General features: G+C 37.5%; 1 protein-coding gene across 1 annotated transcript in view; it reads left to right on the top strand.

Annotated features, from left to right (window-relative positions):
- LOC149216614 (DNA mismatch repair protein MSH1, mitochondrial-like) overlaps positions 1-25,816 on the top strand; it is a 73,342-nt gene that overhangs the window by 12,261 nt on the left and 35,265 nt on the right. The window contains exons 4-5 of the mRNA XM_089391249.1: positions 17,578-17,653; positions 18,250-18,369. Of these exons, the coding sequence (XP_089247375.1) occupies positions 17,578-17,653; positions 18,250-18,369 (196 nt within the window). The remainder of the gene's footprint in view (positions 1-17,577; positions 17,654-18,249; positions 18,370-25,816) is intronic.

Raw genomic sequence — 25,816 nt, forward strand, 5'->3', positions numbered from 1 at the left:
TTCGAATTTGCCATCCTGTTATGCAACATGTCAAACCATGGAGTGATTACAGGAAGTTACAACATCTTGTAATTTTCTGGAAAATTTCAATTTTAACACAACAATTTCAAGAATTAATTTCAAGATAAAAATAATGACAATGACATCATACCATTAACTTTCTAGGGGTTATGGAGGAAATATAAAGGTTAAATGGTAAGAAATGATGAGCAAAAGAGGATTTTTAAATGAAATGGTCAGTCATAAATTGATACCAAGAATGGCCCAATGGGTATAGGAGGGGCACTACCTGGGAAGCCTTGGCTAAGATAGTGTAGTTCCATCTATCCCTATACCATACTTACCACTTTTCATCATACATTACAAACCCTTATCTCACATCCAATCTTCAGGTTCAACTGACCATTGGTTATTTGGGATTTGGTGCCCATACATCCTCATACTTGGTTAGGTCCTGGAACGTTGCTTTGAGAAGTTGATATAGCTAAAAGAAAAAGAGAAGAGCATATCATGGCCACGAAACAAAATCAAAAGAAAGAATATCAAAATGCAAAAAATGGCTAAGACATACAAATTAGCATGTGGGAAAAAGCCTAGCATAAACTCTACCTCATTCCTTATGGCTATCACCCAGTTGCGGAGCATGTGTTGCTCCATTACATCATAAAAAAGAACACTTGCATGTCCCAACCTCGATGAACGATAAATTGACTCATCATTAAGGGGTAATACAATTACTATATCATTCATAGCACGCTCTAACCCTTTGAGTTACGAGCAGTAATACAAGGAAAAATCAAGCAAAAGTAAAAGGCACACAAGAGGGGTGGAAAAACAAAGGTAGAGTTGGTAACTCATGCAATTACGATTGCTCCCTCCAATGATCTATACACTCAAGATGTAGATCCCCATCGTGCTAGTCCTTTTGACCATGGCACCGGGCCATGAAGACTTCTCCTTCGTACCATCATTATTATTCACTAACACCTATTAATTGAAGGGTTGACTAAAGAAATGTTACTTTCCCTTAGGGGTTGGAAACCCCTAAGAGGGTTGTCCTTTAACCACTCCTACTTAGGGACTGTTGACCACTGGAAGTGGCATCTGAAAGTTTTTGAAGACTCCATGAGTCCATGCCCAAGGATGTACCAAAGGCAACTTGTACCATCAGAGACCTTTTGGGACTATTTCTCATTTTTGTAACAATCTAATAAAAAGACTTAGTTTTTCTTGTGGGAGCTTGGATTTCACCCAAGGCATCTTTTTCTCCTTATTTAGAAGGAGAAACATGTGGGTGGATTGATCTTGCATTGTTTTCTTAGTTTTCATTTTGCATGCCTTAAGAATTAACACAATCTAACTTTCTAAATTTAATTTTGCTACTAGTTTCCATTTTATGTCTTGCATTTGAAGTTTTGCTTTTAAATACAACTTGGAATTTCACTTTGGAGCAACTTATTTCATTATATGCAAGCATCTCAATTCATATGGCAAAGTTTGATTTAGTTTAACAATTTGCTTCATGTTTGCTTCACTATAGGCTCATTGGTTACTTGCTCATTTATTTTAAAGTTATTTGCTCACTTTGCAAGCATATCACACTTTGAAACTTCATCTCATTTCATTGCTCTAGTTGGTTGATCATTGATATATCATTTCTTTTTTGAAGCACTTACTTTGAGCAACTTACAATCTTGTGTACTTATGGAGCTTATATTCTTGTATTTTGTACAATTTTGAGCAATTAACTAATTTATCTCATTGAGCATACTTCCATTTACTTGAAGCATTTCCTTTTACAAACACTAATAACTTACTTGCATTTCATTTAGGCATATTAGTATAGCTTGCATCTCTAATAAAAATTTACCTCCAAGCATAAGCTTGGTTGAAGGACATTTTTTAGGGACCCCTTTCTTTCATCAACTTGAGGGACATAGACTTTCTTATATAGTTAATACGGTGACCTTGCAGTCGTCAGAGCCACAATCTTTGTAGCTTCGGGGGCATTAGGTGTGTAGGATAGTCCAAGGGATATAGCCTTCATTGTCTTTCCTTGGATCCCTTCCATAACTTACATAAGAGACTTGTTTCAAAACAGTGGAAAGTAATGTCACATTTAGACTAGGCATTTAGATTAAAATTAACCAAGATAATTGCATTTAATTTTAATTAAGTGCATTTCATGTTAACACATTTTACTATTTTACTTGCAAATTATTTCATATACTTGCCATTGATGCAAATGTTTTGAATTGATTATCTTATTTAGGCAAATATTATCTTGTTCACTTTTGCAAGTTAAGTTTAATTTGTTTCCTGTTTGTGAATGATTATATATTTTGAAAGCATTTCTTGAAAACAAACTTTATATCGTGCATGTGATATCAAATTTCGCTAACATCTTGTGTTTGATTGACATGGTTGCTTGTGTTTCAATTTGAAACACTTCATTTTTCTTGAGCAAATATTATTTATTTTTAAGCAATATTGAAGGCATTGGTCTTATATACGAAAATATTTGATTCATCTGTTCATGGTTATATATTTCATTTTATATTGTTCATTATATTTGCTCATAATCTCAAGTAATCTAAATTTGACATCTCCTAAAAATCTCACACCCCCCTTTTTAACTTAGTTTTCCATTTATGGACCACCCCCTTGAGCTTACCTAGGAGAGAGCTTATATAGAGAGAGAGTTGGGAATAGGTGACAATCCCATCTCTTAAACTTTTTACCAACCAAACCTTGTGGGGTTAAGGGATTTTATCACTAACTTAGGTGTGTGTGATATGCAGCAACAAGGAGGAACCACCATTACGAGCGCTCATAATCTCAAGTAATCCAAATTTGACATCTCCTAGAAACTTCACACCCCCCTTTTTAACTTAGTTTTCCATTTATGGACCACCTCCTTGAGCTTACTTATGAGAGAGCTTAAATAGAGAGAGAGTTAGGAATAGGTGACAATCCCATCTCTTAAACTTGCCACCAACCACACCTTGTGGGGTTAAGGGATTTTCTCACTAACTTAGGTGTGTGTGATATGCGGCAACAAGGAGGAAACACCATTATGAGCTCAAGGCCTAATTTTGGAAGAGAATCCTTATTTGAAGTGTTAAATAGGCCATTACATTCAAGCATGGTTCACTTAGATGCAATAATGATTATCCTTGATGACTGGTTGCTTTCACTAGACTTTATGTTGTGATTGTCAGGTGGTTTAACATCCCATGACTTGTGCATCTTACCCATAGGTACGTAGACCCCATAGAAGTATGTTGGCACCCACATGTGAAGCGTTGAGAGCCTTGGGCCTCTGAGTAGCAATAGCCCATCACATATGACTTTGGGCACTTTTGTGAAATTTCCTTGAAATTGTAGCAACTGGAATTTGTTCTCCTAACTAATTAGCAATTTAATTGTTTGTGGCAATTAACGAATAAATCATATTGGAATTCCTCACAAAATAAAAATACTCTACGGAAGTAAAAATCAGGAACTAAGAAATAGATGCATACACATAAAAATTGACACAATTATTTTGGACTGAAAAGTCCCTAGAAAAACCTCGAAGGGAAAACTTGTGTAATAAATGAGGGTTTATTTTATTAGTATGCAACAAATTTAGAAAGTACAATAATTTGGATGGCCAACTGACGATTCTCTAGCAATTATCTAGCCAAAAGAATATGGAGAAAACTTCTCCCTTTTGCAACCAATCCGACCTCCATTGGCCTGCTCGAATCCCACACTGGCAAACTTGCTCTGCCTGGAAGTTACACTGCTTGGTCTGGATAATTCACACTACTTGCAAACTGGCTCCAAGTGAGTCATCTAGCCTCCCTTTGCCCTTGGAAAATATTCGCTTTGCGTCTTGGATGATCTCTCGGCCTTTGGCAACTGAAACGACCCCTTTTCGACAACCCGCATTAGGGTTTTTGGTTGCTCGCACTGGCTTTTGTGGCCCTCTTTGCAGATAATTCAGCCTCCTATCTCCTTCCAATCCAACACTAGAGAAATGTTAGAAAACTCTTGGAATCCTCTTGAATTTTCTGCTGCTCCCTCTCTTCGATGCTCTCTCTCTAGGTCTAACTATGCCCTCGCTGAATCTCTGCAATTGGGTAGCTCAATTTGCCTTAGCTAACTCGCTCTCCTTCTTGTATCTATCTTCATCTCATTGACTTGCTCTTATAATCTCTCGCTGGAGCATTAACGACCAAGATCTAATCGTGATCAACAACTAAGATCATCTTAGACTTGATCCAAGTCACTTTCTGGAAGTCTCTAGAGCGGAAGTTGATCTCCTTAATTAATTCCCAATAATTAATCAATTTTCATAAGTTAGATTTAGGCATTTTTAATGATTGATTAATTAACTTAATTGAGTGGTCTCTAGGTGTTTTCTTGCCAAACCTTTTCTGGGTTTTGGGGATCTTGTGCTCCTTAACCTCTTAGACACAAATCAAGACTAGAACACTTGTTTGATGATAAAAAAAATCTAACACTCCCTCTTAGCGAGGAAGGTGTTTTCTTTTCTCAATCGTATCTCTCCTCTACAACTTGTAGCTGGACTATCCACACTGCTGATGTTTGACATTTATTTAACCTCCTTTTTTCACATCTCACTCTAATCTGACTTTCTACCACTAGAAATCACATGAAGAAGTCAATCTGGCAAACACTGTCCACTAACCACCACGCATACTTGGATCGACCTCATATTGTTGCTGCCACTGCTCTGCTGCTATACAACACTGCGGCTGTAACTACTGCAATAGTGAGTCTGACCTGATCTCCCTTTGAAACAGAACTTGGAAATCTCTCCTGGATGGAGACTTATTCTGGCTAGAACTGCACCTACAACTGGGCAATTTGTATCACCTCGTCCAATCACACGAATTCCTTGCAACTGTAACTGGAAACTCGATCTCTCTTAATCTATTGTGCTCCTGCAATTGGCTTTGCAACTGCCCCTTGAGTCTCTCGCTGCAACTAGCTCTGCTTTGTCTATTGAGTATCTAATTACGTCTCTTAAGTATTTGATTGCAACTAGCTCTGCACTGTCTCTCAAGATCTGACTGCGCATGTTGAACACTAATCCTGCTACTATGTACTGTGGGCTCCTGTAGCAAAGGAAATGATTCATGTGAAGAATAATACTCTTCCCGCAAACCTTGTCTGATCTTGCAACTCCGAAACGTCACGCTCCTCCATCTGGAGGTATCACTGCAATAAATGCGAACTCCTCCAACCTGGAGGTTAACTCATCTATCTCTGCCAAAGTTTCCATCTACTCCTGCCCCTCCATGTCCTTTCTCTTAGGACACTGAGTAACGTAGTGACCAAACTCATCACATCCAAGCATTTGACCTTCGACAGGTCCTTTTCCTTCTTCTTGCCTCCCTTTGAGTTCTGCCCCTCACTGAGACCTTTTTTTGCCCTCCCTTTACTAGCAAGGGATACATTCTCCTCTTCATCCTTCTCCACTTTCAGTCTTTTGCTGTTGTTATTGTTGATGGTACCTTTTGTGAGACTAAGTCTCAACTTCTCCTAAGTGAAGTCACTCCATAGGCGATCCCATCTTGGAAGTGTATCTCGTCCATAGATAACTTGGAAGAATGTACATCACTCCTTGGAAAACCCATTTAGAGCTGTATGCACCAGCTCATCCTTAGACGATTTCAATGACTGCAAGCTCATCTCGAACATTTTGAAGTTTGGTGAGATAGGAAGTAACGACTTCACCCTTATGCATTCTAGTGGTTGTTGTCGCACAAAATGTCCAAGCACCGCGATAACGGCTCAGATCGGGGGCTGTCAAACTGATCCCCACGCACTCCATTTGAGTTGTCTCCTAATAACAGACTAAGGGGGGTAGACCTTATGGAAATGGAAAGATGAAAGATTAGTTGGGAACTAACCAATCTGGGAGACACAGCTAAACAACCAATACTTGTTTTAGATTGCGCAAGGTTTTAAGGATTCAAATTGATTTGAGGGAAATGATACCAGTGCCTTGTGGAGTCAACTATCTTGCGAAGGAAATAAAGTCCAAGTAAAGGATGGGAAATTGCTGCTGAATGATTCGATTGTCTTATATGCAGATGCAAAACTTAAAGCTATGTGAAATGCAGGGACTTGGTTAATTTTAGTTAAATGAGGGCCTAAAATATGAATTATTTTGAGTTATGATGTGAGTGTTGTTTAACTTAAGGCTCAGAAAAATGATGATCGTAATGTGAAAACAAATACTTATACCAACAGTGTAAAATGTAAAATCTGCACAAGTAATTACTGAAATGTACAACATGACTGAAATGTAAAATGTTGGAAATAAAACACTTTAAATTCAGAAATCCATTTGTATGAGGTATTCAATCAAAGATCATTAGATGCATAAGTAAAACTAGATTAGTCCTACTTGCATGAGCATGTAAAAACAAATGTATTTCAGAAATTAAACTAAGTGTTTAAACTTAGATTACATCAATGAAATATCAATCTAGTAATCTGCTCTTAAATCAAATGTTAATGCCAGCAATATATTCTAAATCAACAGTCCTATAACCATGCAAAATTCAGATTTCTTCTATATATAACAGCAAAAACTTCACTTGACAAACTAATAACTAACAATTCAGAAAATTTCTGAGTTTAACTATTCCTGATCTACTGATGCATTTGATCTAAAAACTCAGAAATAAATTACTGAACAACAATGAAACAATGTTCATAAATTAGCATGCAAAAGGTTACTGAAGATAACTTCTATTTCTGAAATGTAGAGCAGTAAAAGATGTAAATTAAATTTACTACTAAACTCCAACTAATTTCAAATCTATGCCAGTATTAACCTCGCTTTCAATCAGATAAATGAAATGAGGAAAGGTTAGAGGGTGTGTACCTGTCAGCCCTTAGGGGCTTGAAGCTACTTGGAGATATGCTGCCGGAATCACCGATAGTCCTCCAATTCCAAATGCCAAATTCATATTTTTTTTGTTTAGTAATCTTCGGCAAAATCACATAATCAATCTTATGTCGACGTGTTTCGAACCAACCAGTGTGGTTCATCGTCAGGACAAGTTGAGGAACTAATCTGGCTTAGCTTGAATAAATAGAGTGTGCAGAGACTCCAACGGCTATATTGCAACAGCTAATTTTGACCTGATGACCAAAGTCAAACTAATAATTTTATTATTATTAGTTAAATGAACAATAAATTTATTGTTTTAAATATAATGGTTATTATATTTATTAAAAACCTATATTTATTATTATTTAATTACAAATAAATAGTATTAAATTACTATTTGGATATTTATTTAATAAAAATTGTTTATATCTAGGGATCCAATGGTAAACTAGATATAATAGTAATTAATAAACTATGGTAAACTAAATATAATGGTCATTAATCAATTGTATCTTCATAAAACCTATATTTATTATTATTCAAAACACCATTAAATATTATTAAATTACTATTGTTCTTCGATTTTAGTTACAATAGGTAAAAGTTTAAATCTGATAGATCATTTTAATTTAATATTTAAATGTAAAGGCCCATTAAAATAATCAGTTCTATACAGTAATCTATATTTTCTTAATAATCTATAGTTCTAATATTATTAAAAACAATAAATAGTATTATGGTTAAACCATTAATATTCTTAGAATATAGTTACATTAGGTAAAATTAAAGTACAAGTTTATTAATAGTATATCCATTATCTCATGTTATTGGTTTATCATATATTTTTAATAATTTCTTGTTTACCATTTAAACCTAAGGGTCATTTGGTAAACTAGATCACTTTTTATCATTAATTTAATAATTTATATTCATTAATTATTAACTATGTTATTAGTTAATAATCATATTATTTATAAGGTTTAAAAAAGGGGGGTCTTTATTAAATCGAAATAAGGAAATCAGATAAAGGTAAAAATCAACTCTGATTCTGAAATACCCCCTGGAATAAGGTTAATACAGTAAGCCGGAAATTATATTAATCCCCATGCACTCCATAATAATAAGATTAGAGGAGAGGGAAGACAGAAACCCTAAGACTTAACAAAGGGGAAGGAGGAGGCTAGGAAGACAAGGCTGGGACCCAGCAGCTGCTAATCTTCCAGCCATCATCCCTATTAAGATTGTTCGGCCTTTTCTCAATCTCCAAGGCCTCTCTAAATTTGCGATGGTGAAACTGCGCAACTTTGGCAATGACTTGAGCATCTTCTATACAAACATGATGCATAGTCTTCCCCACATGCTCAACCAGGGCTGAGGACTTGGTCCTACCATGTCTTAAGTCAGCCGAATGCTCGCTAATCCGTTGATTGATAGAGCGACCAGTCTCACCAATATAGGGGGTCCCACAGGAACAGGGAATGACATAGACGCCCTTCATGTCCTTAGGGTCAATAGGATCTTTTACAGACCTGAGGGAGCTACGGATAGTGCGGAGAGGTCTAAAATTTGCGGGCACATCGTACTTCCTCAGAACCCTCGCAATCCTATCTGTGGTCCCTTGGATGTAAGGAAGGTTCACACCCAAGATACGGTCTTTAGGAACCTTACGGATGGAAGGCTCCTTCTTGGCCCTAAGGAAGGCTTTATGACCTAGGTGCCTATTATAACCATTCTTCTCAAAGACATCAAGGAGATGAGCCTTCTCCGCTTCCAAGCTCTCCTCATCTGAGATTCTAACAGCACGAGTGGCAAGCGTGCTAAGGACCCCTAACTTCTGAGCGGGGAAATGATGCGAAGACGCATGCAAGTATTGTTCAGTATGCGTCTTCTTTCTAAACACCTGATGAGAAAAGGAACCATCCACCTTCTTAGAGATGAGAACATCTAAGAACGGAAGACAACCATTATCTTCTTTTTCCATCGTGAATTTAATGGCGGCGGACTGGTTATTGAGGTGACTGAAGAAACGATCTAGCTCGTACTATTTATTGTTTTTAATAATATTAGAACTATAAATTATTAAGAAAATATAGATTACTGTATAGAACTGATTATTTTAATGGGCCTTTACATTTAAATATTAAATTAAAATGATCTCTCAGATTTAAACTTTTACCTATTGTAACTAAAATCGAAGAACAATAATAATTTAATAATATTTAATGGTGTTTTGAATAATAATAAATATAGGTTTTATGAAGATACATTTGATTAATGACCATTATATTTAGTTTACCATAGTTTATTAATTACTATTATATCTAGTTTACCATTGGATCCCTAGATATAAACAATTTTTATTAAATAAATATCCAAATAGTAATTTAATACTATTTATTTGTAATTAAATAATAATAAATATAGGTTTTTAATAAATATAATAACCATTATATTTAAAACAATAAATTTATTGTTCATTTAACTAATAATAATAAAATTATTAGTTTGACTTTGGTCATCAGGTCAAAATTAGCTGTTGCAATATAGCCGTTGGAGTCTCTGCACACTCTATTTATTCAAGCTAAGCCAGATTAGTTCCTCAACTTGTCCTGACGATGAACCACACTGGTTGGTTCGAAACGCGTCGACATAAGATTGATTATGTGATTTTGCCGAAGATTACTAAACAATGTTATGGATCACAGAAGTCTAAATTCATATTTTTTTTGTTAAAAAATTGTTAAAATTTTTAGGAAAAATTATGGGAAGAATTAATGGTGATAGGGAGAAGGCTTGAGGGTGGAATCCCTTGAGGCTGAGGGATGGAACTGAGGGAAGGCTGAGATTGAAGAGAGGGAGGCCAAGAATGGAGGAGGCCGAGAGGAAGGGGCTGCTGTGAGTGAGAAGGGAGGAAGGGAGAGGGAATGGAGGCCGAGAGGTGAGGGATAGGTGAGGGCTGAGAGTGAAAGGGAGGAGTGGAGGCCGTGAAGGGAGCAAGACGAGAATGAGGGGGCCGTAAGGGAGAAGGGAGCAGATAGGCCTAAAAGAGAAGGGGAGGTCGAGAAGTAGGGGGATAGAAGGCCGAGAAAGAGAGGAAAGGGGGCCGAGAAGGAGCTGGATGTGGCCAGCACAGGGCCTCCAAGCCCTAAAAAAATTTGCCCACGATCCTTCTGAAATTTCTCTTTCACTTGCAAACAAAATTGGGGATGCCCTCCGGGGCCTAGAGAATCCACAAAAATTGTCTGTAATCATCAGGATCTGTTCCTGCACAAACAAAAGATAAAAACCCCAAAGCATGTATATACAAAAATATGAAATACACAAAATCCCAATGAATTAGAAATTTGATATTTACAAATCTACAATAATATTTTACAGATCTAGCAGATCTGTAGATCAAAGCCCTCTATTAGCCATATTTAAACAAATTTTGCACAAATTTAGAAATAAAGTTGAAATTTTAAATAGGCACAAGCCCAAGAAAAACCCTGCAAGTAAAATATTCTATAACATGACTTCAGAAATTAAAAAAATAGTGGGCTCTTTAGATTCTGTAAATTGAGAGTCAGTTGGTCCAGCTGAGGACTTCCCCAAACGCCCAAATCCTGAATGATAACTTTTGCACACCTAGATCTGATTTTGAGATTAATAGAGATTCAAAAATGATCATAAAATCATCAAGGAATAGAGATACTTGCTAGATCTGTAGAATATTATTATAGATACCTGCTATATCTGTAGAATATTAAGAGTCATTTAAAATTTTGACGACAAAATCCACCCTAGCTTTGGGGTGAGGCTGGAAGGAAAAACTCTATCGATCATCCCTGTTTAGAAACACATGAATCAGTGAGGCTAAAAACCTCCTAGGATAGAAATCATCATCAGAAAAATAAATTTACCTAGGTTGTTACATACATTTGTCCTACTAAGATCATTTACATTACAAAATGCAGAATAGGTTTACAAAACTCCAGTGTACATATAGCTAATAATGATGAATCTATGGATCATCTGAGTGCTTAGACATGATGGAAATCCATGTGCGAAAAATGTACAACTATGGGGTAGTTAACATGGAGTCGTCAATAGTGGTCTTCAACTTCTCTTTGAGAATAATTTTGCGATTCTCCGATGGATTCTCATACAACTTTACGACAACATCCCACATATCCTTGTCGATATTTTTATCTGCAACATGCAGGACGACATGATCCCGAACACCATCTAGGACCATTCTCTTAGTTTTGGCCATCTCTTTCTTGAAGGTAGCCATCTGTTGTGGATTTGCTGGGGCTGCCATGACATTTGTCACAAACTCCTTCAAACCATGCTCATCTAACAAGAATTGTATCCTCGCCTTCCAAACACCAATGTTAGATGCTTTGTCAAAAGTTTGTCTTGATCCTTGAGTCCTACTATGGCCATCTCTGGGAGACTCAAATAAATTGGAGACTAGATATGGAAATCTCGTTGTCCTTCTTGCCGGGCTTTCCCTCTGCTACCCGCACTCCTTTATGGAATGCAAATTTGCCTCTGGAAGTCCTTCTCCGGATAATATACTGCCCTTCAGCTGCTCACTAAGACTACTCGCTCTGCCTTTCGGATGTCCTTCTCTGAGAACTGGCCCGCGAACTGCAACCTCTGCAACTTGAACTGGCTATCCTGGCAAACTTTCATTGACAAATTACTGTGCTTGCTACGACCTTTTGTAACTGGAAATTATGGATCTCCTCCCAGAAATTGGATCTGGAAACCCTTTGAGAAATTTTGGAAATTCCTCTTAATGTGCTTTTCTCTTCATTCCCTACGCAGATCTGAAACTGTAACCCTTGTTGGAAAAATTTGGTGCCCAGATTTGCTTTGCAAATCAACTGATTTGCTCACTGGAACTGCTTCCCGACAACCACTTTGCTTGCAAACTCTGCTTCTGAGGCCAATCGATTTTTCCTTGGAATTGGATCTAGAAATCAATCCCCTTGCCTCCGTAATTCGCACCACCTGGTTGGCTTGCGCAGATTTGAACTTTATGCTTCAAATCTCCCTCTAAAATTGCACGAACTACCGATCTTTTGCCTTTGAGCCTCCGATTTGATCAATAATGCTCTGATGCCATGTGAAATTTCCTTGAAATTGCAGCAGTTGGAATTTATTCTCCTAATTGATTAGAAGTTTAATTGTTTACAACAATTAACGAATAAATCACATTACAATTATTCACAAAATAAAAATATGCAGCGAAAGTAAAAATCGAGAACTCATAAATAGATGTGCACACATAAAAATCGACACAATTATTTTGGACTAAAAAGTCCTTGGAAAAACCTTGAAGGGAAAACTGGTGCAACATATGAGGGTTTAATTTATTATTATGTAGCAAATTTTGAGAGTACAATAATTTGGATGCCCAACTGGTGATCCTTGGATAAATATCTAGCCAAAGTAATATGGAGAAAATTTCTCCCTTTTGCAATCAATCCAGCCTCCAGTGGCCTGCTCGAACCCCACACTGGAAAACTTGCTTTGCGTGGAAGTCGCACTGCTTGGCTTGGATAATTTGCACTGCCTGCAAGTTGGCTCCAAGTGAGCCGTTTAGCCTCCCTCTGCCCTGGGAAATATTCACTTTGCCTCCCATATGATCTCCCGACCTCTGACAACTGAAACGACCCCTTTCCAGCAACTTGCACTAGGGTTTTTAGCTGCTCTGACTAGCTTCTGCGACCCTCTCTGCAGATAATTTGGCCTCCTATCTCCTACCACTCTGACATTGGAGAAATGTTAGAAAATTCCTAGAACCCTCCTAAATTTTTTGTTTGCTCCCTTTCTCCAATGCTCTCTTTGGCTCGAATTGCGTGTTTGCTGAATCACTGGAATTGGGTAGCTCGATTTGCTTGGCTAACTCTCTCTCCCTCTTGTATCTATCTCCATTCCATCGACTTGCTCTTATAATCTCTCGTTGGAGCATCAACGACTAAGATCTAATCATGATCAATGGCTAAAATTATCTTAGACTTGATCCAAGTCACTTTCTAGAAGTCTAGAGCATAAGTCGATCTCCTTAATTAATTCTCATTAATTAATCAATTTTCTTAAGTTAGACTGAGGCATTTTTAATTATTGATTAATTAACTTAATTGAGTGGTCTCTAGGTGTTTTTGTTGATTTGGGGTAGCATCGGATGTGCTCTAGCGATGAAATTTGGTGGAGAGGTTAGGGCACATGAGATCTCCAATACCCAGAAAGGTTTGGACAAAATCTAAACAGTTTGAGAAATATTAAAATAATTAATATTTTTAATGGAGTCCCTAAGTCTAAACTTAGGGAAATTAAAATATTAATGTGGATTAATATAAGTCCAAAAGACATGGATCAAGCTAGATCTAATCTTAGCCATTGATTAGGGACTTATCTCGGCCATTGATATGTCAATGAGAAAAGTATAAGAGGGGGCTTGAGGGTCACTTGGAGAGCGCACCAGATGATAAGTCATTCTATTCTTTAGAGCAGGGTTTGCTAAGAGAGATAGAATCAGTGATCGGAGTTGCAACCGAGGGGCGTTGAGTACAGAGAGACAAAGAGGCAAAGATAGTGCCGGGAGATTACCACAGGAGCCAGAGAGAGTGACACAGTAGCAGCTAGGGCTCACGCAGGGCCACGTAGAGGCAACCAGGCACTTTGTAGTGCTTCAGAGAGGCCAGCATTGCTGACGCAGAGGGCCAGAAGGCTGACGCAGGGCCTCTTGAGGCTGACGCAAACCCATTCAGGGTGACACAAGGCCAACGCTAGGCAGAGAGAGGTCGATGCAGTCCAGAAAGGCTGACGCTGGGTTTTCTGGGGCAGATTGGAGCTGAGGCGCTGCCGGAGAGTTTATCCGAGTTTCAACCGGGATATTTGTGTCAGACTGAGAGGTACTACTGCCAAGGAAATTCTCTGTTAGGTAAGCAGGATTTGGCACCCAGATTGTACTATGAAATTGCTTAATAAGAAAACCCTCAGATAGTTGCACCGGTTTTCCCACATTGGGTTTTTTCGGAGACATTGGTCCAAAAATAACGGTGTCATTGTGTGTGCTTGTTTCTGTTTCCTTCAGTTGTTGATTTGTAATATGTTGAGCATGCATTAGTGTTTATTTTCAGTATTTACATTGTAAATAACTTGTTAAGTAACAGAACAAGTAGGTAGGAATAAATCAGTAAAGTACATGGAGGGTTTCTAATTGGTAGACTTAGAAACTTCAACAGTTTTCTCCCGGAACCTTTTCTGTGTTTTGGAGATCTTGTGTTTCTTAGCTTCTTAGACACAAATCGAGACTAGAACACTTGTCTGATGCTACTAAAAATCTAACAACCTCCTGCACTGAGGACATTCTGCCACTTTGCACTGTATATTTGTTGATTATTCAGGATGATACACCGGGACCCAACATGCCCCCAAGATGGCCTTAACACCATATGAAGGATGACAACTGATTTAGGGCCCAAATGAGGATGGTTTGACCTTCAAAGACTTGTGAGGGCTAGTAGCACCTTGAAAGCCCACAACATTGGAGTAGAGATGGATATTATGAGTATTTGGGGACCCATGAGACCGCTTTATGGTGCCCTAATTGGATTTTGGGGAGCATAGAAGGATATTGATGGAAATTTGAGGACCAACCCTCAAATTGTGATTTTTAGAGGCTTCTACATCACATTTGGCACTTAATAGCCTCAACGCTTGGGATTTGGAGCTCTTCTCATGCATGACGTCAGCCCTAGAGGGCTAACAACTCACACACGTGGGCTTGTTTTTCTCTTTTGGTCTAATGCTAGTGGGTTGGCTTGTAATCCAAGGCATTAGTGTGATCAAACTTGTATCCAGGGGCTTTTAGGCTAAAATTATAACTCATCCTCCTCATATAAATAGAGGAGAGGATGATATGTAATAGATCATCATCACTTGAACTATTCCATTGTTCTTTAGAGAGATTTTTGACCTCTTGTTTCTTGGTGAAGATGTGATGTATGGAGTATTCTTGTTCATTAGAGCTATTTGCTTGACTTTGGAGAAGTTGTCTTGAATCAATTGATCCGGATTTAAATAAGAACACAACAAATTATAGATATAACCATAAATACAAAGATGCAGTAGAAATAACACCTCATTTCATTAATATCAAACAGAATGGAAATAAGACTAGCTCGGGCGATGGTAGCTTATTGCTGAGAAGAGATGTGGTGGCTACATGCCTCTGAATTGTGTTACAATGAGGCTCAAAGGCCAATTTATTATTGAGAAACAATGGAAAACCCTAAACATTTAAAAACCTAACCCTAGGAGATGAAGCGCCAAACTATGGGCCTCGTTTGGGTAATTTGGTACATCAACTTCCTAGGGTCGTAACTTTGGGATACGATCTCTGTTTGACGCACACAATACCTCGTTAGAAAGATCTATTTGAGGACTACAATTTTTGAATGACCAACATTGGTCTATGAACCATGTTGGTCTCAGTTTTCCCAAAAAACGTTGTTTAGGGCCTCAAAATGGCTCCAGAAGTTCAGGACCCGAAAAGCTGCCAAAAATAGTAAATTGTGCTACAAATAAGGAAATTGAAAAACTGAAAGAATCAATGGTGTGGGGGTCCTAGTGGAATAGGCGGGTGGCCACCAATATCCACTTGGATCATCAATAAAGCATTGTTCATGCATATTTTCTTGTAAGTGAGCTTGTTTATTGAAAATTTCTGAGTTCATCTCGAATGTATGGAATAAATTGCTGATCTAAGGTTTTCCTATTGTGCCCTAATTCATTGAAAATCAGTTGCCTAGAAACTAGGTCTCATTATGGTATGCATTACTAATGTATGATATGTGAGTGGCAATCCCCATAATGTATCTTGATTATAGCTCTCCCATGTGACATTGATCCCTCACAAAGGCAATAGTTAGGGTTTGTGCTACGACATCAAACATCCCAACTCCTTTGCAAGTTATAGCTTATCTTAAGAATCCATAGATTCCATCCACCCAAGGACTAGGCACTAGCCTTGTCAAGTTGGTGATCAAGTTATCTTTTACCCACAAATTAAACTTTTCTCTCTTTCTCTAATTCGACCCTCTTAAGGCCAAGCGACCCAACTAGGGCTTAGTGCGAATTGACTAGGAAGAGGAATTTTTGGTCTTGGAAGGTCTCAACATCAAGGGTTGTAGTGGTTGCCTCAAAATCATTCCCCTTGGTGGCCATTCTTTCCATTTTCATCTATAATTTCTCTTGCCCTATTTATTTTCCCTAGGATAAACCCCTAGTTTGGTTAAAGCTTCAACTTGAGGGCTTGTGAAGGTTTCGTGTGCATTTACCTTGATAATACTCATTGGAAACTTTTTCTTGGCGTCTTGACTTGAGGCCATCCCAACTCACAACATATCAATGAAACCACAGGTCTTGTGTGCCCTCAATTTGGCCTCTACTTGGGATGTGAAATGCCTTTTGTCATAGTTTGATCCTCGTACTTAAACTGAGCCATGCGTAAGTGGGCTATTTTGTCATCCTGAACCTCTAAACCTAGAATATCTCTTGTAGGTGACCTTAAACCGTAACTCCTTCCATTAGTGAAAATCCACAAAGAGTAGGGGGTAATAGCTATGGTGACAATGGGCTATTACCTTATTGTTGTCACTTAGTTTAGTGATTGCCTTGTAGGGTACCCCTCCACAAGGCTTGCTAGATTTTGCGGTAACATGGGCCATGTTGGTAATGATGTAGAATGTAGGTAGTTAATTAGCATAGGGGTGTTGGTAGTTGCATTTTTTTTTGTAGGTTAATACCCATGGGTGATTTGCATCGATGACCTATCACAATGAGTTCATTAACAATGCACCCATTTATCGTCAATCCAGAAAGCCTCATGGGCATTGGTAGTTGCATATTGCTATTAGTAGCTTAGACCTTAAAAGTTGTCATCTTAGTGGGGAATCAAGGTTTGATTTATTTTCATCCTTTTTATTGTAAAAGCCTTTGGAATGGTCCTCGATAGGGTGAACTTTGGCATTTTAACCAATCCTATCCCTTTCTTGGATGTTGAATTTTAAAGCATGTAGGTCCCTTTCATGGGTCCTTTTTTTGTCAGATAAATATATATATACTCCATATGAGGAATATACATATTCCGTCCTTTACATCAAACTTCATAATGTCACTTGTGGGAATTGAACCTGGGTGGGGAGGATCCCAATCATTCCTCCCAACTACATAGGATAAACCCAATCAACAATGTCTTTTCTTTGTTTTGTGTACACTTATAATGCTATTTAGTGAGTATGACTTTAGCATGCTATCATGTTAGGGTCTATTTAAATATCATGGTAGAAACTTACATTTTCTTGATAATGTTGCTTAGCCCTAGTAAATCTAGACAAAAACAAAATACTTTCAAGTCTATTCTAGCAGCAAAAGTTAAGTTGTCTTCTAGTTCTTAGCACCATTGGAAATCAATGTGATATTTTTCTATTTAATTCAGACTTGCTTTTAAAGCTGTATGGAGTTAATTTTTGTGAATAGTTTTTTTCGTCTATTTTACTTTCTATTTTTTCAGGACGATATTTTTCATAGTTTTGTATTTTTTACTAGCTTGTCCTCATGACCCTAATATTGTGCTTCTCTATTGTTGCGATGATTAGCATTAAGGATGGATCGCTAAATTTGGAGTTACTTGAAATCAAATGGAAGTTTCCACGAGAAGTTCTCCTTTGTCGGGTATATTGTATGCTGTTGGCCATATATTCCTTTAATTTACACTTACTTTGTGATTCTTTAGTAAAGAAAATTATACCGAAATTTTTACTTATGTTTACTGTGATTAAAAAGCATGAAGAGGTCAGATTATGCAGGAAATCAATGTAGATATGGGAGAAATGAAGACAATGTTACAAAATTTAATTTGCATTAGTATTAAACTTCCCAAATTTGATGACACAAACAGGAAGGATGCAATAAATTGAGTCAATAGGATGGAGATTGGATATGAGAATGGAATGAAAGAGAGAAAATGCATTGCTTTTTGAGTTTCATTTTACTTTTGAATTATTCTATTGTCTTATCTCTCAACATGACCGTCCTTATTTTCATGAGGTTATTCATAAAGTGTTGTCTTTTTTAAAAAGCTTAATGATCTATCTATTATGTGATGTTAATTCCATTCTGAAAATCTTTGTAGTTGTCATGCCTTTGTACGGAGTTATCCATTTTTTCTTTCTTTTGGTCATAAGGAAACCATTGCCATCCATTTTTTGTAAATTTCAGGACTGGTAGAAGCTAATGCTTCAAATAGTTATAATTTATTTTGTTTTCAGGTTGGGGAGTTCTATGAAGCGGTGGGGTTTGATGCATGTATCCTTGTTGAGTATGCTGGTCTAAACCCCATGGGAGGTACCAGATGTGACACTGTTCCAAAGGCAGGCTGTCCAGTTATGGTATGTGTTTGAGACACACCTTAAATTCTATAGAAGGTGGGATAATAGTTGATACATTTATGGCTATTGACCTGTGAGCATGTTCCTCAAATTGTTATAATTAAATGTGAAAAGCACTGTTTTTCTCATGATGGATATTTCCATTTAACATACTGGTTTAGTGCTTTTTAGTTGGTTATCATTTCTTCTTGTTGACTTTATGAGCTCTGTTTGGTTGTTAATTTCACTTTGCTGATATGATCAATTTTAAAATGATTTGGAGGTGGATTTTTTGATGAGGTCATGAGAAATTGATGATTATCCATTCAGAAATTTAACTCATATTATGACTGAAAATTTGAAAATGATTTTGGAAGTTCTTTAAAAAGATTTACTTTGAAATTGTGGTCAATTTAATTACGTTGACTGTTGAAAAGATCCAATACAGGCAATGTTCCTTTTTAACTCATTTAAGTAACCGACAGGTAGAACACCTTTGGTTGATATATAGACAAGAGGATGTTGTTTGAATTGGTTTTGAAGTGCAGAGCATGTTTATTTGATGGTTGTATGTGTTGCCTAATTGAGGTAAAGTGTAAGACCTGGTGATTGCTCATTTGATATGAAATTTTGGGAATCAGATGTGTTGGCATCATGTGCTGACTAGGCAAATGTGGTTGTCGAAGGATTCTATTAGGAGGGCAATAGTGGGGTATACTAGTTTGCCAATTGTTGCAGTGATAACAATAATTGATTTTCATGATGGTTGTAGGACTAAAAATTTCTTATTTGAAAGGAAGGAATTTGCTAGTTTGTGTTAAAATTGGCAACTAGGGCCAAATTCCACTTTGGACAGCTCATTTGATGGAAATATATATTGTATTGAATTCCTCTTTTCGAGAGGACCAAAATCGACCTAAAGCTCACTAAATTTGGACAAGGAGAAATATGTTTTTGAGGTAAAGCCCACACGTGTAAATTGTCAAGGTCAGCCACATCATCATGTAGGCTCATGAAGCCCAACAGGCATGTCTTTTGACCCTCTATGACTTGTATAAATAAGGATGACCTCAAACTTCATTTGGCACCTCATCAACTCACACTTCTTCTCTCTCCTCATCTGATTGGTTCGTACAACTATTGGGCAGCTGATTTTTCTCACGTGTGGTAGAAAGGAGGACAAAAATTTCAGGGCCAAAAAATATCTGAAGTTTTTCTGCAGTTTGATGAGGGTTTGACCAGCGTGCTTTGACTTTCTGGGCAGATTTTGACGTTGATTTTCTGGGAGAATCTTTGTCTCAGCAGACTGCATTTATTGGGCACAAAAACTGAGGTGATTTGGGCACTTTGACTTGCGTTGACCACAAGGTTAACCAAATTTCACTGCAGATTGTTGACTGTTTTGGGCTGACTTTGACTAGCAAGAGAGGCTGAGTTATTCTCTCATTTGACCGAGCTGCTAAGGGACTGTTTTGACCCTTGACCATTGACTGGTTCGGGCACACACTGCTGCTGTTCGACAGCTATTGACTAAGGGCAGATTGCAGATTTGACTGGGCTATTTCTGGACACTGATTTGGCAAGTCAATTTTGACTTTATTGTACTCTCTCTGTGCTGAACATTTAATATTTATAATAATAAGAATTGATGAAAAGGTTTTCTCCATCTTGGGGTTTTTCCCTGGCATTCGCCAAATTCTAGTGTTCTCTCGTCTTGGCTTGTCTTCTCCTTTAATTGTTCATGTTCTATCTATAGTTACTATCAATGTGATGATTAATGGGATTTCCATTGGAAATTATATTGAAAATTGTCCTTGGGTTAACTAAAGGACATTGAAGTAATTGTTGCAGGCATAAAACATACCATTGTTAACTAAAATTAACATGGTATCAAAGCCCAGGTTAAGACAAAGCCCAAGCAAGAGAGAAAAGCAATCACTAAGAGATCTGTTGGACAAGATTATTGTACAAGTCTGAATGGCTTCTACATCCTACTTCAACATTGAGGACAAGCCCAATGACCTCCTTAAGAAAATGAATTCAACCCTCCAAGCAATCAAGAAACTCAACCTCCAAGGAATAAACGACTTAACCTCTCAGCCTCCAAAAATATCAAGTAATTCGACACCCTGAAGCAATAAACTTGGTTTCCTTATGGAATGGCAACTCAGCTCCTCGAACTATACTATTCGGCCCCTTCGGGAATACGAATTCGGCCTCCTTCAAGAAGATAAACCTGGCCTCTCTGGGAATACTAACTCAACCCCCACAAAGGTAAATTTGGTCCCAAGAGGATGATGGAAAATAAACTCAGCCTGGCAGTAGCAGCTCGATCTTCCGATAATAAATATCAATTTAGCCCTTTATGAACTGCTACAAAATCACATGTAATTTAAGCACAACTGGGCTTAGGCAAATAGAAAAGAAAACCCTTAGGCTGGTAGGAAAACCAACTCTAATACCACTGCAATATTCCTTTATATTTTTCATTAGATTTTTTAGGAAAATTCTTCAAGAAAATTCGTCGTGAAATTTCTCAAAAGGAAATAGCACATTTCGTAGAAGAAATATTGGCACAAATGAAATTTAGATTTAAACCCAGAAATTAGAATAAAGTGTTGCTCTATCAATTTTATAAATATATTGTAATAACACGAGAAATAACAAAACTCAACTTTATTTAGTTTACTAAAGCAAGGTTGCATGCCAATATAATAGTTGAGATGATGGCCTTAGAATTACTGAAGCAATACTGATCCTGGCCACCCAAAATGTAACTAAAACCAATGGGTACTCCTGTGAATTCTGAAAGAATTCACCAAGGGATTGATAGAGATGGTTTTCCGTCGAATCTCCCCAATCAATATCTCCAAAGTACCCAAGAGTTTTTGTCCCGGACACAATGAATTTCTGAGGACAATCTCCCTAATCTTCACAAAGACAAATGATTAACTCCAGATGATCCAAAAGGCTAGCTTCCCCTCCTTTTTATAGATCTGATGGATCTCTCTTCAACCTTTTAGAAGCACATTACTTTTATTATTTTATTTCATTTCTAGAAGCTTCTCCCTTCTATTTTATTTAAGTGACCCTTTTATTTTATTTTAAGTCACTTTTACCTTTTTATATTTAATAAAGTGACTAATTAAAGTCACTTTTAATCTCAGAGAATGATTAATCTGCCTCCATGCTTTCCCTGGCCACTGAAAGTAACTTTTCACCATCCCATCTTGTAGATCTCTTCATCCCGTTTCCAATGAGCTATTACACTAAGATTTTCTCCAAATAATTTGCTTCAAATAGCACCTTGAGCATATATAATTAAAATATGCTCGATAATAACCCCATTTTATGGGATGGGAATTGTCGAAATGCAATGGAACCAAGAACGAACTGTGCAAAACTGACCTTGATGGTGAAATATGACAAGTGAACCTCGTTGGACCCCATAAAACTCCTCCAAAACCCTTCAGGCCCATTGATGACGTAATCTTGCACCTGTGACCTAGCTGACACAAACCCCATAATTCCATCCTAACCGCATCATAGGGGAAACCAAAAATGGGGATATTACACTAGGTGGTGTGTTCCACATGGTTCTCTTGTGTTGATGCGTAATGGGGACATACTTGATGTTTGGATGGGTTAGCATTTTCTATTGTCTAATTCTCTTATGACGTTTATGATGTTGATGTGGTTAGATGGATGTGTTGTGGTAGTGCACTTTCCCTTGATGGGATTTCCCTAGGTGATATGACTTGACATTGTAACATTTGCAAGACATCACCTAGGTGGTATATGTTTGATTTTAGTACCCTTATGGATGTACTTTTCCCCAAGTTTGAGTTAGATGGGGGGGGGGTGTTACTACATACATGCTGGATGATGAAGCCTTCTCTCATGGTTTGATGAGGTTTTATCATGTTAGAAGCCTTTGGTGGTGGTGTGTCCTAGGTTCAAACCTAGGTGGACCTTCTATCTTGTTGTTGTGTTGTTATCATGGCAGTCTTTGCTAGGAGATACATCATTTTTCCATTGTACAACATTGTTGGAGCACATCACTCCTTCCATATGTGCATGTTGATCTAATTAGTTGGTGACTATTGGGAGATTGGATGATTTTTCTACTGGAGCATTGACCTTTGTGCACGCATGTTGAGGTTGATTTAACTATCAAGTGGTTAAATTAATCAATGTGACTATCTTGGAGGTTAATAGCTTGAGCACCCTATTTCATTCGGTAGCTATTCACATTTAGAGGGTTATTTGGAGGTTATTCAGGCTTTATTATGGAGTGCTTCTCTCTCGGGAACAATTTCCTAGGATTACATGATTAGCTTATTAATGGAGAGGTTGGCACACTTCTCTAGGGAACACTTTCTCGTGTGCACATGGTTTGGTGGGATTTTTTGATGGTATTAGGAAATAACACATGGTTTTGGCATGATGTTGATGAGGCCTAACCACCTTGGCACTCTTGTGTAGGATGCATTTCAGATGTGGATATTTTACCATTGGTTGGGTGGTTGAGAATCGAGATAGTTACATGGCACAATTTTATAGGGTGCACCTCTCCTAGGCGCCCCTCATCTTTATTGTATGTATATTTAAGCTACGCTTCTCATCATTTGACCTTCACTAGTGAGCGCCCCCACCTCTTTGATTTAGCACATATATAATTTTATTTGAGGTGGTTATCAAGGGCCTTTATTGAGAGCAATGTGACATACTTGGAGGGCCACACAAGTGGCTTTTACATGCTCTTGGTTGGTCTTCCTACTGTCTTTGGAGAGTTTCCTTGGAGGGTGCATTTGTGGAGACACTTCTTGCTATTCTTGGAGGTATATATATATATATATATATATTCCTACTGTCTTTGGATTGTATCCTTGGAGGGTGCATTTGTGGAGACACTTCTTGTTATTCTTGGAGGTATATATATATATATTCATGGAGTTTTGGCATGATCAAAACCCTATGTTCGCCTTATCTCCTTTAGTTTGTCTTGGAGGAGATGGTCCAATTGGTATTTTGGGGTTTTATTGCTTCATTTATATTGAAGTGTTCCATCTACTTGGCACCTTACACATTCATCCATGAAGTTGGTTATTTTGGGATTCATACATGTGGATTTATTACATGCATTTTTTGGACCACTAGTTATTTTCGGAGGTTGGTTATAGAGCATTCTCTTAGGAGGATTGTTTTATTGGTGTATCTCTCATGCACCTTGGAGGGCACACTTCGTGAGCACTTCTAGGTGGACCTTGTTGATGTTTGTAGCTTGGGCACGTACTTTTGCACATGTCTAAGTGTTTGGGCATGCAAGAAGTTGCCCAAAGTCTCTTTAGGATACTTTCTCAAGTATTGAGTAAGTTGCTTTTCTAATTTAGCCCAATTCTTAAGTTAGAAAAAATGCATAATTAATTATGTTCGCTTTGAGCCAACAAAACTTGGGAAAAGTAATGTATTTACTTTAGTGATCGTGTTTTAATCTCAATAGTTGATCTCAAGTGAGGCGAGACCTACGGGGTATTGTAATAAGTGATACTTTTGAGTCTGTAACAGGCCTAGGATATTGGGACTCGATCAGCAAACGAGGACACCTTGGAGTGTTTTTTTTATCTTGTTAATTATCCCCTTTTTCAGAGGCGGATAAATTTTTATGTTTTTTCACTCACGTTTTACCCCAAAGCCGGGTTGGCGTTGTGAAAGTTGAGCCTCTGACACTTCTTAGTGTCTAGATTCGATGTATATTACCGTACTAGATCACACAAAATTTTTTGTGGAATTTGGTTAGGTTTAGGTAGTCATTTTTTAATTTTTTAGATTTCCTACAGGTCAAAAATTGCAAATAAAATTGTATTTAAATTGTAATAAGTGTAGTCTAGAGAGGTTGTATGGGTGTGAGTAATCAAAATTACACCTCTCACCCTCAACTTTCTACTATAACACATTTTGAGGGGTTAATAATGTGTTTTGGACTCTCGAAACCCACTTTTTCTAAGTTTAGTGGGAAATTTGGCAATTAATTAAGTCAGAAATTAAATAAATGGAGAAAATAAATATCCACACATGCTAAATGTTGTGAAAATGAGGCGGAAAATATGGGGGAGTTAAAGTGAAGTCCTAAGCTGATGTGGACTCTTAAAATCAAGGAAAAGACATGTGCTCAAATAAAATCGAATCTCTGGCGTTAAATGAAAAAGCTACTTGGAAATTCGAATTTGTGAAGTTAATGCACATTTGGGAGGATTTGGGAGAATATTTGGTGGAGATTTTTGTGGGAAATTGTCCCCACATGGGTTACCACCCATATACACTTGTCATTCCACCATAAAATTCGAATTTGGCACATAAGGGAAGAAGAAAATGATGTTCACTTGCAAGAATTTGATTTTTACATTTGGCATTGGAGCTCCATTCAACAAATTCGAATTTTTCTTTGGGATTGTCACCCAATGCCACTTGTTTAATCACTTCTACATTGGGATTGGCTCCAATGCCATTTGTCATTGTCATTCTTCATTGGGATTTGCTCCCAACTCTCTATATAATAGAGCCATGGGCTCTCACATTGTATAATATTGTTACTAGCTATTGTGCTTGCGGAAGCGCTGCTGCCTTGTACACTTTTAGAAATATCAATAAAGACTTTGGGGTTTCATTCATGAGGTGTTCCTCCTTTTCGAGTGCAATGAATTGTTGAGCATTGGTATAATTCATTTTACTCATGCTTTGATCTAATTTGCTTCCATATGCTCTTGTAGATTTGTTAATGTAGAGCTATCTTGCATTGACATTTGATTTAGAAGTATGCTCTAGGTATAGAATGCTCTAGTTGGTTTTAAATAAATCTCTAGAGTTTCTTATCATTGTTTATTGCTAAATCTATATGGAACTAATTCTTGATTGAAGTTTTGTAGAGGGAACATCTTGTTGGGATTACAGAATCAAGCGTGAGGGGAAGTCTTTGGAGAGACCAACCCACTCTTGATACATTCTTAAAGGAGCTCTCATTTGTTCTTTGAACCTTCATAGTCTTATTTTACAAAGTGGTTTTGTAGGGATTTCGGCACATAGCTTGTACACAAGCCGAGAACTTCTAAATTTAAATCTCTTCTAAAAAACATTGTACTTCACTTCTTTCACTTGCTATCTAAGAGCTTGAAGATGGCTAAGCAAAGACGAGAGTTTACTCTCACTCTTTAGCTTAGCCTTTTGTAAATTATAATTGTACATATACATTTTATCTTGCTGATTTTTCCATTAATACTTAACTTATTTTGCAGTCATTGTTTGGATTGTTTGTTAACTCTTCTGTGGCAGATTTTGAAGGGCAACTTCCCGCAACATCTAACAAGTGTTTGCAGGACCTTTGGCAAGTGCCGGGGGTTCAATTTCCAAGGATGTCGTGAGTCATTTTGAGGCTTATTTTGGCCAAGTCAAGTTCACTAGAGGGCTGCCC

The sequence above is a fragment of the Pinus tabuliformis genome, chromosome 1_1 (genome assembly GCF_031772625.1).
Source record: "Pinus tabuliformis cultivar Carrire ecotype Pingquan chromosome 1_1, CPIR1, whole genome shotgun sequence".
Lineage (NCBI taxonomy): Eukaryota > Viridiplantae > Streptophyta > Pinopsida > Pinales > Pinaceae > Pinus > Pinus tabuliformis.